This window comes from Oncorhynchus mykiss, chromosome 25 (assembly GCF_057628025.1).
Source record: "Oncorhynchus mykiss isolate SJ-2025 chromosome 25, ASM5762802v1, whole genome shotgun sequence".
Taxonomy (NCBI): Eukaryota; Metazoa; Chordata; class Actinopteri; order Salmoniformes; family Salmonidae; genus Oncorhynchus; species Oncorhynchus mykiss.
Window position 1 is genome coordinate 6135362 of NC_143046.1, and position 15947 is coordinate 6151308.

The 15947-nt window shown below is 45.5% G+C and overlaps 1 protein-coding gene across 3 annotated transcripts in view; it reads left to right on the forward strand.

Moving 5' to 3' along the window:
* LOC110504498 (kelch-like protein 4) overlaps positions 1-15947 on the forward strand; it is a 78321-nt gene that overhangs the window by 42068 nt on the left and 20306 nt on the right. For 2 of the 3 annotated variants that reach the window (XM_090219998.1, XM_036969863.2), the window contains 4 exons: positions 1857-2000; positions 10475-10611; positions 11160-11356; positions 14403-14615. In XM_090219998.1, coding sequence (XP_090076124.1) covers positions 1857-2000; positions 10475-10611; positions 11160-11356; positions 14403-14615 — 691 coding nt within the window. Of the gene's footprint in view, positions 1-1856; positions 2001-10474; positions 10612-11159; positions 11357-14402; positions 14790-15947 lie in introns of all 3 variants that reach the window. The other variant, XR_016491740.1, reaches the window with a different exon arrangement.

The following is a 15947-nucleotide window of genomic DNA, read 5'->3' on the forward strand; positions in this document are numbered from 1 at the left end:
ATCTCAAGACATCAGTCATGAAGTTAATGCTTGGTCGCAAATGGGTCTTCCAAATGAACAATGAACCCAAGCATACTTCCAAAGTTGTGGCAAAATGGCTTAAGGACAACAAAGTCAAGGTATTGGAGTGGCCATCACAAAGCCCTGACCTCAGTCCCATAGAAAATATGTGGGCAGAACTGAAAAAGTGTGTGCGAGCAAGGAGGCCTACAAACCTGACTCAGTTACACCAGCCCTGTCAGGAGGAATGGGACAACATTCACCCAACTTACTGTGGGAAGCTTGTGGAAGGCCACCAGAAATGTTTGACCCAAGTTAAACAATTTAACGGCAATGCCAACAAATACTATTTGAGTGTATGTAAACTTCTGACCCACTGGGAATGTGATGAAAGAAATAAAAACTGAAATAAATCATTCACATTCTTAAAATAAAGTGGTGATCCTAACTGACCTAAATGAGGGAATGTTTACTAGGATTAAATGTCAGGAATTGTGAAAAACGGAGTTAAGATGTATTTGGCTAAGGCGGTACGTAAACTTCGATTTCAACTCTATAAAAAAAATGCATTCAGCAAAATTAGTTTGACAGAATTTTGTTTCTGAAAAGAGGAAAGCGACACGTTGTCCTGTGTGTGTGAATTCTGTTCCTGTTCTCTTTTTATATGGTGGTGTGGACTGATAACATATTACGTCATAGATGTTGACATTTCTTACAGTCTCCATGTACAGTGTTGTTCTTTGAAAACTATGAATCTCCTCATAGAAAAAAAGCATTTAGGATCAGTTAATTCCCCCTGAGAGTTGAGATTGTTTACGCAGTGTAACAAACAACTTAAATGTCAGCAAGTGGATTTTATCCCTTGAAGGACACTAAAGTAACTGGTCTGAATTATTTGCCACAAATCTGAAGGATTATTCTGACTCTGTAAAACAGCATGTAATCTCTACCGGTCTTTGGGGAGCGGGGCTCAGAATACAGCTTTACCACAATACTGTGAAGGGGAAGCCAGCTCAATTGCTTAGTCCATCTCTATAAAAAAAAAAAGACGTTTTGTTTGGCAGGCGAGGCGGATTTGCTCAGATTGTAAACAGACTGTCCCGCTGGAGTTAGCGCTCAGTTTATTTACCACTTAGGTACGCAGTTTAGTTGTTAGACTTTTAATCTGGCTCAGACTGGTGGGGAAAGAAGACGGTTTAGTCAATATGAATGATGTTTGACTGCCGCATAGCAAGTTGCGTTTCATCAAATCACTATAATAATTGTGTTACTTTGATTGTGATACAATATTCCTTTTAGGTCTGCTAGGTTCACTCTTCGCTCCAAAAAAGGTTATTTGTCTGTCCCCGTAAGAGAACCCATCTTGTTTCCAGGTATAACTCTTTTGGGTTCCAGGTAGAACCCTTTAGGGTTCCATGTAGAACCCTCGGTGTAAAGGGTACTACGTGGAACCCAAAAGGGTTCTACCCGGAACCAAAATGGTTGTACTCAAAGGGACAGTCGAAGAACCCTCTAAGATTCTAGATAGCACCTTTTTTCTAAGAGTGTATGCTGTATCCAACTTCTCAGACTTGGTTAAACAAAACATTACAGTGATACTGTAGGTCTCTCAGTTTTTGTTTATGGGGAGGGGGTTCTACCAAATGGGAATTGCGTTCCACTTATAAAATAGTATATTATTCACAGTTCATATGTGGTTCTTAAAAATGCTGATATAAGTTGCATTATATGGTCATATAACTTCTTCCATGTAGGGCTATAACCATGATTACATACACATATCCTTCTTCTTCTTCTTCTGTTTCTCCTCCCCCCCCCCCCCCCCCCTCCTCCTCCTCTTCCTCCTCCTACTCTAGGATGTGCTCCAACGGCTCGGATGAGTTCTTCCAGGCTACAAACCATGCGGAACAGACCTTTCGCAAGATGGAGACTTATTTTCAGCACAAGCAGCTGTGTGATGTTGTCTTGATAGCAGGAGATCATAAGATCCCGGCTCACAGGTGAGTGCATGCTGCTCTTCTTAAATATAATTACACCTGGTGTAATACTGGCTCTGCTATACTGGCTCTGTTCCAAGTGACACCCTTATTCCCAGTAAAGTGCACTACTTTTGACCACAGACCATAAGGTTCTGGTTAAAAGTAGGGCACTATATAGGGAATTTGGTGCCATTTGGGACATACCCTATATGATTCATCTGGATCAATAATATTATGATAGCCACCAGTGGGAATCTTTTCACTGATTACCACCATAGATAACACAATACTTAGATTATCTGTTCAATCAATTTTTACTATCTAATAAAACAAGGCTGCTCTTATTTCAGAAGGGCTTCAGATAGCAATTTGAGGGTCCAGAAAATCCAGAGGAATTGTTATTTATTTAACCTTTATTTAACCAGGCAAGTCAGTTAAAGAACAAATTATTATGTACAATGACGGCCTACTGGGGAACACTGCCTTGTTCAGGGGCAGAACGACAGATTTTTACCTTGTCAGCTCAAGGATTCAATCTAGCAACCTTTCGGTTACTGGCCCAACGCTCTAACCACTAGGCTACCTGTCTCCCCTACACTCTAGCCACTAGGCTACCTGTCTCCCCCACACTCAAACCACTAGGCTACCTGTCTCCCCCACACTCTAACCACTAGGCTACCTGTCCCCCCTACACTCTAACCACTAGGCTACCTGCCACCCCTACACTCTAACCACTAGGCTACCTGCCACCCCTACACTCTAACCACTAGGCTACCTGCCACCCCTACACTCTAACCACTAGGCTACCTGTCTCCCCTACACTCTAACCACTAGGCTACCTGTCTCCCCCACACTCAAACCACTAGGCTACCTGTCTCCCCCACACTCTAACCACTAGGCTACCTGTCCCCCCCTACATTCTAACCACTAGGCTACCTGTCCCTCCTACACTCTAACCACTAGTCTCCCCCACAAACAGGAATGACTGTTAACTGAGTGGGTGTGGGTGAAGAAAACAACAGAAAAACATGTTGCATGGCCTCAACAGGGCAATCTAAAAAAAAAAACGAGTCATGACTCCTTTGCCATAAGCATTCATAAAACACTTAGGACAAAGCGTAATACGACACGATCATTACACATGCATTTACAAAAGTTGTATTATCTGCTCTGTAGAGGACAGACCATAATATCCTCTGTTTCATTTAATAACACATTTCAAAGAAAACTCATTTCCTTGTGCTAGCAGATTTTGATTACTCTCCACTTCAGTTCTTACATTAGCAGACTTGTGAAGCAAACCAGACGGAGACATTAACACGATTAGAGCTCTTGAGTCTTTTCTCTATTAGAAATAATTGTAAATGTTGTTTATGAGATACTTTCATTTGTATTTTTTCATATGCTGCTTCAACAAATAGGATGTAGTCATGGGGAACACAACGGGTTGTTAGGGGCGGTTAGAGAATCACTGAGCTGAACATCCACTGAAACACCCAGCCAGTCAGCCACCCAGCCGAGCGGCCAGCCAGCCAACCAGCCCGCCATTCTACATATAAATCACTGAGCTGTGTCCCAACATCATCTGAAACACAGAGCCAGTCAGCCATTCTACCTGTAAATCACTGAGCTGTGTCCCAACATCATCTGAAACACCGGGCCAGCCATCCATCCAGCCAGCCACCCAGCCGACCGGCCAGCCAGCCAGCCAGCCCGCCATTCTACATATAAATCACTGAGCTGTTTCCCAACATCTGAAACACCCAGCTAGCCAGCCAGCCATTCTACCTGTAAATCACTGAGCTGTGTCCCAACATCCTCTGAAACACCCAGCCAGCCAGACAGCCTACCTTTCTACCTGTGAATCACTGAGCTGTGTCCCAATATCAATACCCAGAAAGCCAACCAGTCAGCCAGCCATTCAACCTTTTAAAAAAATCAAATAAAATCCCAATGTTTTGGTCACATACACATATTTAGCTGATGTTATTGCGAGGGTAGTGAAATGCTTGTGTTCCTAGCTCCAACAGTCCAGTAATATTTAACAATTCACAACAATACACACAAGTAAAAATATATAAATATTAGGACGAGTAATGTCTGAGTTGACTAAAATACAGTAGAAAGTAGTATATACATATAAAATTAGTAAAACAGTATGTAAACATTAAAGTGACCAGCGATTCCATGTTTATGTACATAAGGCAGCGGCAGTGGTAGCCAGCTAGTGATGGCTATTTAACAGTCAGACGGCCTTGAGATAGAAGCTGTTTTTCAGTCTTTCGGTCTCTGCTTTGATACACCTGTAATGACCTCGCCTTCTAGAACAGGCCGTGACTCTGGTGGTTGATATCCTTGATGATCTTTTTGTCTTTCCTCTGACATTGAGTGCTGTAGATGTCCTGAAGGGCAGGCAATGCGCCCACGCCGATGTGTTGGGCAGACTGCACCACCTGCAACCGCAGGGCTCTCCTGAGGGTGGTGCAGTCTGCCCAACACATCACCGTGGAGAGCTCTCTGGAGAGCAGGTGGTACAGTTGCCGTACCAGGCGGTGATACAGCCCGACAGGATGCTCTGTAAAAGTTTGTATTTCAGATTGTCAGTGAGGAAATTGAACCTTTTCACCTTCTCCACTGCGGCCCGTCGATGTGTGGATAGGGGCATGTTCTCTCTGTTGTCTCCTGAAGTCCACCATCAGCTGCTTCATTTTGTTGACGTTGAGCGAAGGGTATTTTCCAGGCACCACTCCACCAGAGCCCTCACCTCCTCCCTGTAGGCTGTCTCTTCATTGTTGGTAATCAGGCCTACTACTGTTGTGTCGTCTGCAAACTTGATGATTGAGTTGGAGGCGTGCGTGACCACGCAGTCACAGTCATTGTTGAACAGGGAGTACAGGAGGGGGCTGAGCACACACCTTTGTGGGGCCCCAGTGTTGAGGGTCAGTGTAGTGGAGATGTTGTTTCCTACCTTCTCCACCTGGAGGAGACCTGTCAGGAAGTCCAGGACCTAGTTGAACAAGGCGGGGTTCAGACCCAGGGTCCCGAGCTTAATGATGAGCTTGGAGGGTACTATGGTGCTGAATGCTGAGCTATAGTCAATTAACAGTATTCTTACATAGGTATTCCTCTTGTCCAGATGGGATAGGACAGTGTGCAGTGCGATATTGATTGCATCGTCTGTGGATCTATTGGGGTGGTAAGCAAATTGAAGTGAGTCTAGGGTGTCAGGTAAGGTGGAGGTGATATGATCCTTAACTAGCCTCTCAAAGCACTTCATGATGACAGAAGTGAGTGCTTCGAGGCGATAGTAATTTAATTCAGTTACCTTTCCTTTCTTGGGTACAGGAACAATGGTGGACATCTTGAAGCAAGTGGGGACAGCAGACTGGGATATGGAGAGATTGAATATGTCCGTAAACACGCCAGCCAGCTGGTCTGCGCATGCTCTGAGGACGCGGCTAGGTCTACCATCTGGGCCAGGAGCCAAGGGTTAACATGCTTAAATGTCTTACTCACATCAGTCACGGAGAAGGAGAGCACAGAGTCCTTGTTAGTGGGGCCGCATCGGTGGCACTGTGTTATCCGTTATCCTCAAAGCGCGCGAAGAAGATGTTTAGTTTGTACGAGAGCAAGATGTGTCGGTGTCCGCGATGTGGCTGGTTTTCCGTTTGTAATCCGTGATTGTCTGTAGACCAAGGCCACATACGTCTTGTGTCTGAGTCATTAAATTGCAACTCCACTTTGTCTGACGTTTTGCCTGTTTCATTGCCTTATGGATTATGAATAATTGCAGTGTTTGTATTCAACCATTTTCTCAGTCACCGTGCCGTGGTTAAATGCGGTGGTTCACACTTTCAGTTTATCTGTTCACGGTTTTGGTAGGTTTTAATATTCATAGTGGGAACAACATCCCCTATACTCTTCAGAACAGCAGATTTGTACCTTGTCAGCTTGGGGATTTGATCCAGCCACTTTTCGGTTATTGGTCCAACGCTCCGACCACCTGTCTACCTGCCGCCCCACTATACGTTATCACAATCACACCATGAGTAGTTAATCACGAAACATACACCATCGCCTGTCTTCGTCCCAGAGAGTTCTTTATTCCTGTCTCTGTGATGTACTGAGCCCAACTGGCTGTATGGACGGGGACAGTATATCCGAAGAAAGATGTGATTCCGAGAAACAGCGTATGTTACATTCCCTGATGTCGCTCTGGAAGGAGATCCTCGCCCTGAGCTCGTTTACTTTATTGCCCAGGGACTGAACATTAGTGAGTAAAATATTAGATGGTGTGCAGTCGCTGGGATAAGTTAAATTGCCCTAGGGGTTACAAACAAACGATCCATTTCGGGAAAGTCGTATTTCTAGTCGTAATGCTGGTGAGTTACCGCAGCTCTGCTATCCAAAAGTTATTTCAATCTGTATGTAATAATTACACAAAAAATGTTCTGGTAATAATGTAAGAAATGACAACAAAAAAAACTAAGTTGCTTAGGAGCTAGATGCAGAGCTGCCATGTCTGTCGGCACCATCTTCTTAATTAAAAATCACTGAGCTGAGGTGGGCTATATTTGAAAACATGGCACCAAAATTGTTCAAACAGGCTGTGCTATTCAATGATATACCAACTGGTATACTGTCTGTCTGATATACCACCTGGCATACTGTCTGTCTGATATACCACCTGGTATACTGTCTGTCTGATATACCACCTGGTATACTGTCTGTCTGATATACCACCTGGTATACTGTCTGTCTGATATACCACCTGGTATACTGTCTGTCTGATATACCACCTGGTATACTGTCTGTCTGATATACCACCTGGTATTCCGTCTGTCTGAAATACCACCTGGTATACTGTCTGTCTGATATACCACCTGGTATTCTGTCTGTCTGTCATGGAACAGCATTTGGATAGTAAATACAGGCCATAGTATAACAGTTAAACTTGCAACTCAAACTCAGAGCATTTGGTTACATTCCTGGTCGAATTAGCTTTTGTACACCAGGACAGCCTCTCAGCTCCGTCACATCTCCCTCTCAGCTCTCTCACAGCTTCCACTCAGCTCCCTCACAACTCCCTCTCAGCTCCCTCTCAGCTCTCTCACAGCTCCCACTCAGCTCCCTCTCAGCTCCCTCACATCTCCCTCTCAGCTCCCTCTCAGCTCCGTCACATCTCCCTCTCAGCTCCGTCACATCTCCCTCTCAGTTCCGTCACATCTCCCTCTCAGCTCCCTCTCAGTTCCGCCACATCTCCCTCTCAGCTCCGCCACATCTCCCTCTCAGCTCCGTCACATCTCCCTCTCAGCTCGCTATATCTCCCTCTCAGCTCCGCCACATCTCCCTCTCAGCTCCCTCTCATCTCCGTCACATCTCCCTCTTAGCTCCCTCTCAGCTCCCTCACATCTCCCTCTCAGCTCCCTCACATCTCCCTCTCAGCTCCCTCTCAGCTCCCTCTCATCTCCGTCACATCTCCCTCTCAGCTCCCTCTCAGCTCCCTCACATCTCCCTCTCAGCTCCCTCTCAGCTCCCTCACATCTCCCTCTCAGCTCCCTCTCAGCTCCGTCACATCTCCCTCTCAGCTCCGTCACATCTCCCTCTCAGTTCCGTCACATCTCCCTCTCAGCTCCCTCTCAGTTCCGCCACATCTCCCTCTCAGCTCCGCCACATCTCCCTCTCAGCTCCGTCACATCTCCCTCTCAGCTCGCTATATCTCCCTCTCAGCTCCGCCACATCTCCCTCTCAGCTCCCTCTCAGCTCTGTCACAACTCCCTCTCAGCTCCCTCTCAGCTCCGCCACATCTCCCTCTCAGCTCCGTCACATCTCCCTCTCAGCTCCTTCTCAGTTCCGCCACATCTCCCTCTCAGCTCCCTCTCAGCTCCCTCTCAGTTCCGTCACAGCTCCCTCTCAGCTCTCTCACAGCTTCCACTCAGCTCCCTCACAACTCCCTCTCAGCTCCCTCTCAGCTCTCTCACAGCTCCCACTCAGCTCCCTCACATCTCCCTCTCAGCTCCCTCTCAGCTCCCTCTCATCTCCGTCACATCTCCCTCTTAGCTCCCTCTCAGCTCACTCACATCTCCCTCTCAGCTCCCTCTCAGCTCCACCACATCTCCCTCTCAGCTCCCTCTCATCTCCGTCACATCTCCCTCTCAGCTCCCTCTCAGCTCCCTCACATCTCCCTCTCAGCTCCCTCTCAGCTCCCTCTCAGCTCCCTCACATCTCCCTCTCAGCTCCCTCTCAGCTCTGTCACATCTCCCTCTCAGCTCCGTCACATCTCCCTCTCAGTTCCCTCTCAGTTCCGTCACATCTCCCTCTCAGCTCCCTCTCAGTTCCGCCACATCTCCCTCTCAGCTCCGCCACATCTCCCTCTCAGCTCCGTCACATCTCCCTCTCAGCTCGCTATATCTCCCTCTCAGCTCCGCCACATCTCCCTCTCAGCTCCCTCTCAGCTCTGTCACAACTCCCTCTCAGCTCCGCCACATCTCCCTCTCAGCTCCGTCACATCTCCCTCTCAGCTCCGTCACAGCTCCCTCTCAGTTCCGCCACATCTCCCTCTCAGCTCCCTCTCAGCTCCCTCTCAGTTCCGTCACAGCTCCCTCTCAGCTCCCTCTCAGCTCTGCCACATCTTCCTCTCAGCTCCCTCTCAGCTCCGCCACATCTCCGCCACATCTCCCTCTCAGCTCCGCCACATCTCCCTCTCAGCTCCGTCACAATTCCCTCTCAGCTCCGTCACAACTCCCTCTCAGCTCTCTCTCAGCTCCGTCACAGCTCCCTCTCAGCTCCGCCACATCTCCCTCTCAGCTCCCTCTCAGCTCCACCACATCTCCCTCTCAGCTCCCTCTCAGCTCCGCCATATCTCCCTCTCAGCTCCGCCACAACTCCCCCTCAGCTCCCTCACAGCTCCCTCTCAGCTCCCTCTCAGCTCCCTCACAACACCCTCTCAGCTCCCTCTCAGTTCCATCACAGCTCCCTCTCAGCTCCGCCACATCTCCCTCTCAGCTCCGCCACATCTCCCTCTCAGCTCCGCCACAAGTCCCTCTCAGCTCCCTCTCAGCTCCCTCACAGCTCCCTCTCAGCTTCCTCTCAGCTCCCTCACATCTCCCTCTCAGTTCCCTCTCAGCTCCTTCTCAGCTCCCCCACATCTCCCTCTCAGTTCCCTCTCAGCTCCGCCACAACTCCCTCTCAGCTCCCTCTCAGCTCCCTCACAGCACCTTCACAACTCCCTCTCAGCTCCCTCACAGCTCTATCAGCATGCCATTATGTAACGGATAATCAATACATATGAAGACGTCAATACAAGGCTGTTGGTTGTGTTGCGTGTGCAGACTGATCCTCAGTGCAGTGACTGTGTCCCCCAAATGGCACCCTATTCCCTCTAGAGTTATATACTGTAATGCACTACTTTTGACCAGAGAGTAGTGCACTAAACAGGGAATAGTGTACCATTTGTGACGGGCCCTCTGATTTATTTGATGTTTGCTGCTGTGTGCAGACTAGTCCTTAGTGCAGTCTCTGACCACTACTTTGTTGTTGTTGTTGTCCTATACAGACTGGTCCTCAGTGCAGTCTCTCACCACTACCCTGTTGTTGTCCTATACAGACTGGTTCTTAGTGCAGTCTCTGACCGCTACTTTGTTGTTGTTGTCCTATACAGACTGGTCCTCAGTGCAGTCTCTCACCACTACCCTGTTGTTGTCCTATACAGACTGGTCCTCAGTGCAGTCTCTCACCACTACCCTGTTGTTGTCCTATACAGACTGGTCCTCAGTGCAGTCTCTCACCACTACCCTGTTGTTGTCCTATACAGACTGGTCCTCAGTGCAGTATCTGACCACTACTTTGTTGTTGTTGTCCTATACAGATTGGTCCTCAGTGCAGTCTCTCACCACTACCCTGTTGTTGTCCTATACAGACTGGTCCTCAGTGCAGTATCTGACCACTACTTTGTTGTTGTTGTCCTATACAGATTGGTCCTCAGTGCAGTATCTGACCACTACTTGTTGTTGTTGTCCTATACAGATTGGTCCTCAGTGCAGTATCTGACCACTACTTGTTGTTGTCCTATACAGACTGGTCCTCAGTGCAGTCTCTGACCACTACTTTGTTGTTGTTGTCCTATACAGACTGGTCCTCAGTGCAGTATCTGACTACTAACTTGTTGTTGTTGTCCTATACAGACTGGTCCTCAGTGCAGTATCTGACTACTAACTTGTTGTTGTTGTCCTATACAGACTGGTCCTCAGTGCAGTCTCTCACCACTACCCTGTTGTTGTCCTATACAGACTGGTCCTCAGTGCAGTCTCTCACCACTACCCTGTTGTTGTCCTATACAGACTGGTCCTCAGTGCAGTCTCTCACCACTACCCTGTTGTTGTCCTATACAGACTGGTCCTCAGTGCAGTCTCTCACCACTACTTGGTTGTTGTTGTCCTATACAGACTGGTCCTTAGTGGAGTCTCTCACCACTACCCTGTTGTTGTCCTATACAGATTGGTCCTCAGTGCAGTATCTGACTACTTTGCTGCCATGTTCACCAGCGATGTGAGAGAGGCCAAACAGGAGGAGATCAAGATGGAGGGGGTGGATCCAGAAGCCTTGAGATCTCTGGTCCACTTTGCCTACACTGGTGAGTACTCCGCAACACTCATTTATGTATCTCCAATGGTACCCTGTGTCCTATGTAGTGCACTACTTTGTTTTTAGTAAATGTATCCCCTGTGCCCCAGGCCTGGTGATGTTTTTAGTAATTGTATCCCCTGGGCCCCAGGCCTGGTGATGTTTTTAGTAATTGTATCCCCTGGGCCCCAGGCCTGGTGATGTTTTTAGTAATTGTATCCCCTGGGCCCCAGGCCTGGTGATGTTTTTAGTAATTGTATCCCCTGGGCCCCAGGCCTGGTGATGTTTTTAGTAATTGTATCCCCTGTGCCCCAGGCCTGGTGATGTTTTTAGTAATTGTATCCCCTGGGCCCCAGGCCTGGTGATGTTTTTAGTAATTGTATCCCCTGGGCCCCAGGCCTGGTGATGTTTTTAGTAATTGTATCCCCTGGGCCCCAGGCCTGGTGATGTTTTTAGTAATTGTATCCCCTGTGCCCCAGGCCTGGTGATGTTTTTGGAGCTAATAATACGCTCTACTTCCATTGTTCTCTGTGACAACATATCTTGTTAATGTTGCAGGTGTCCTTGAATTGAAGGAGGAGACCATAGAGAGTTTATTGTCTGCAGCCTGCCTTCTGCAGCTCTCACAAGTCATTGAGGTCTGCTGTAACTTCCTCATGAAACAACTCCATCCATCTAACTGCCTGGGGATACACTCCTTCGCTGACGCCCAGGGATGCATGGATTTGCTCAATGTGGCCCACAACTACACTATGGTAGGAATCTAACCAGGTTTACACAGCCTAAACAGTCTGTTGCTATTAGCACATTTTAATATTTTCCTTTTGGAGGTTGCGTTAGTGTAAGGGTTTTCGTCTTCCTCTTCTGACGAAGAGTAGGAAGGATCGGAGGACCAATGCGCAGCGTGGTAGGTTGTACATCTTGTATTTAATACGAATACTGAACACATGAACAAAAACAATAAAACGACAAAAAACGAACCGTCCTGAACGGTGAAACAAAACACAGAACAGAAAATAATCACCCACAACTCAAAAGGTGAAACCAGGCTACCTAAGTATGGTTCTCAATCAGGGACAACAGATTGACAACTGCCTCTGATTGAGAACCATACCAGGCCAAAACACAGAAATCCCAAATTATAGAAAAAGGAACATAGACTACCCACCCAACTCACGCCCTGACCATACTAAAACAACGACATAACAAAAGAACCAAGGTCAGAACGTGACAGTTAGGTCTACATCACATTGTTAGGGTTGGATGACCATTGAATGCTTAGCTAAAATGGAAATATCCATTTAAACTTTAGGATTTTATTTAAAAATGTTTGGTCAAGGTTAGCTATTTTGAGACATATCAACTAACATTTTGAGAGGTAGGTTGGTTTTTCAAAATACAGCCGAGTTATTTATTTCACACATTTTCTACGGGATCAAGAAGATGCCGTATTTGCTAGATAATGTCCCCGGCCGTCCCCGGCTGACAGAGTAAACAACTTATGGAGATAGCTGTTATCTCTGTTATCTCCTGAAAGACATCTGCTAGGCTCTGTTTAAATAGAGCTCTGTCCAGAACAGTGAGGTTCATCTAATCACAACACTGGCACGACCGCTTCCTGTTCAATCCCACCAATAAAGAACGTGGAGGAAGCGTCCCAAATGGTACCTTATTTACTAGATAGTGCACTACCTTTTGACCAGAGCCCATAGTGCACTACATAGGGAAAAGGGGAGTCATTTGGTACACAGACGGAGAGTCACAGAGCTTCCTGTACCACTGTCCTCTGGGTTCTGAATCAACAGCTTGTTATTTTGATAAGGATATTTTTGTAGTTAGTTTAAGCTGGACGGATGTTCTATGTTTTCTGACATCCTGTTCCTTTGTGAGAGCAAGTGTCATTTTTTTTTTCTCCTGTAAGTGTCCTAAACCTTGCCCTGCTATCTTTTAGCCCCTGTTCTTAAAGTCCTCATGTTAGATTTCAGTGGGCCTACTCCCAGAATTAGTCTACTTTAAAAAACGACCAGTTCAGACTAGTCCACTTTTATTCATGCTAGCATTTCTGTTTCAAAGTTAACAAACTTAACCAAAGCATCTCATGCACATTTTGAATTATGATGTGGGGTTTTTTTTTCTCGCCACAAACCTCTTCATCTTCTCATGTAATTGTGTTTCTTCACACAACCGTTCTCCACTGCTCTTGTTTCTCAAACAGTTACTTACTGCAGGTTTGTCTTCTTGTATAATGAATGGGTGTGTCTGAAATGGTCAAAAAGTGGTCAAAAAGTAGTGCACTATATAGGGAATTAGGGTGCCATTTCTGAGTCACCCTTTGTTTTTAAATGTCTGTGAATCGAAGAGTCTGCAGTGTAGCTGGCGTAATTCATGTGTTCAATTTGTTGTCAGCATTCTGGCTGATGGTAATTACAAATAATTCATCCAGACCAATGTCAAACAACATTGGTATAGATGTTCCTACAGTGTGTAGGAAGTACGATCTCTCCTTCTGAATTACCAGAACAGATCGATGAAGGAGACTCATTTCATTAGGCCTATCACTGCTAAGATCCTAAACCAAGACTCGTGATAGATTCTGTGAGCCAACTATAATTTGTAACAGATTAATGATCAATAGCATGCTTGTTTTTTTCATAATTGTTAGGCACTTGCCCCAAAGCAAATGGTACATTTTTCAAAATGTATTCTTGCTGGTGCAATAAATAGCAGCTCAGGGTTCCCTGTTATGTTGAACATTACAGAGCAGCATAAAGGGATTTAATATAGAATCATCTCTATAATGATATTATCCAGAGAGAGTCCTTGAAAAGGCTCGTAGAGGCAATCACACAAAGCCGTACTGTATATATATATATATATATATATATACACATGTTGCATGGGATGATGGGCAACAAATGTAAGTTGAATCTACATAAACATGTATAGCGAGCTCCAGATTGAACATACTCTCTATTTTCTAAACTAGCCCCAATGTGACTGTTACTGTGTATTTGACCTCATTCGGACTAAGTTTAAGACCACAGTTAATCGCTTGCTATGCAATGATTTTTATTAATTACATTTCTGTCAGTGTGTTGTCACTATGTTCTCGACTAGCATAGAGATCTGGCAACACGATTAGTCTGTGGTAAATGCGGAAGACACATTTCAGTTGAATGCATTCAGGTGTACAACTGACCCAGTATCCCTCTTTCCCTTCCCCTCTGTGGCTTAGCTGTCACGTTGGCCCATGTTAGCAACATTGATGTTAAAAGGTGCTGTTCATTAGGTTTAAATAAGTTCACCGCCCGATTTATCCACCAATTCCTTCCTGTGTCAGTAAAATACGGAGAATCAATCAACCGAGAAACAAACGAGGCTCCGTATTGACTGTATATTTAGCTCATGAGACAGACAGCTCAGGCCGTTTCTTAATACTGTTCTCCGAGAATGTTATAAAATTATACTCATGATTTCAATATATAGAAAATGTATTTGTTGTTGTAAACAACACAGTTAAACCATCTACTGGTAAGACGCTTACACTAGATCCACGAAACCGATTTATCGACTTAACGTACTTATTTACCCAATGAATGACTGACTTCTACATGCAATAAGTAATGTATTCTTTCATGTATTCATTGTATTTTCTATCCAGGCAGCACCTGTTGTAAGTCTTTTGTTACCCAAACGGACAGATGGAAACGAGCCCAGCGTTTTTCACGACCGTCATCTGTAAGGGTTGCAGTATTTTCCCATTTCCAGTAAGTCCTCCTCCCTGTCACATCCCTGTTTCAGGAGCACTTCATAGAGGTGATTCAGAACCAGGAGTTTCTCCTGCTTCCTACGGCTGAGATCATCAAACTCTTGGCCAGTGACGACATAAACATACCAGATGAGGAGACCATCTTCCAGGCTCTGATGACGTGGGTGCGGTTCGACGTTCTGCATCGCCAGCAGGACCTTGGGGTTCTCCTGGCCTACATCCGCCTGCCTCTTCTACCTCCACAGGTGGGCAGTCAGTAGGTTATCAATGACTTCATCACAAATGGTACCCTCTTCTACCTCCACAGGTGGGCAGTCAGTAGGTTATTAATGACTTCATCAAAACTAGACTGGAAAAGATGGTGGACTGAACACAGCAGTGTAGCTCACCTCAAGATGAAAACATAATATTAAATATCGGTAAGTTAGACTAAATATTAGCACTTCACAATCTTGTGGGTAATAAAGTTCAATCTGGATTACAACACAAAACAAATCATAAGGCTAGACAAATATAATCGACAAATATTATGAAAACAACTAACACCCAAAGGTGACGGAGAGTAAGAGAGGGGAACCGATTCCAAAACGAAAACGTGACTCTTCTACAGACACAGACGATTTAATCTTTTCACCACCGGGAATGGTAAAGGTCGAAACCGTTCTGTTAAAATCAATAAATGAAAAAACTGGGCATACTTGAACTAGTCAGTAAGGATATAAAAGAGGTGAAGGCCTCGAGATGAGTGACGGAAAAAGCTGCAACATTGGAGAAAGACACAAACAAGCTAAAAAGGGACAGTCAATAAGATTGAAACCGAAGTGAAGGAACTTAAAAAGGAGAACATCGTTCTGAGAGAAGCCTTACTGAACATGCAGACTAGATCCATGAGAGAGAATCGGGTACTTACAGGTATCCAAGAGAAAGAAGGAGAAGCTCCTGAATCTGTAGTTAGAGAGTTCCTAGTGAAGCTATCGACAAAATCCAACTCGAAGGGGTACACCGTTTCGGATAGAGTGGGCAGAGGTATGAACGCCCAATTCTTACAAAATGTGCTTTCTTTAAAGATAAAATCATGGTTAAAAGCCTGGGTAAAAGACTTGCTGGGACGAAAATTGTCCTGAATGATCAGTTCCCGAAGGAAATTACAGAACGGAGGTCTGTAGTTCTGCATCCAATATTCAAGGAAAAATTGATTGAAAGGGGAAAGAGTAGCTCTAGTAGTCAATACACTGTATATTGATAACCAATTGTTCAGAGACACAAAGACTACTCCATGTCTATTCTAAAAAAAGTACAAAGTTCTCATAGAGGTGGCAAATAATGAAACACACAATACTAGCCATGGTATGAATTGCAATAATACCAAAACATTTGCTTTTCTATCTATCATGAAATATAACTGATCGGAACACAAAAGCACTAATTAGACATGGAGATGAAAACCCAGCTGTCAGAAGGCGCAGTATGTGGGTATGTGTGGATGTATTGAGATGGATGGTGTGTGTTTTATGGTGTTTGGGGAAAGTGTGGCGTTAAGTGAGTGAGAAAGGACACGGATACATATCCCAGATCCA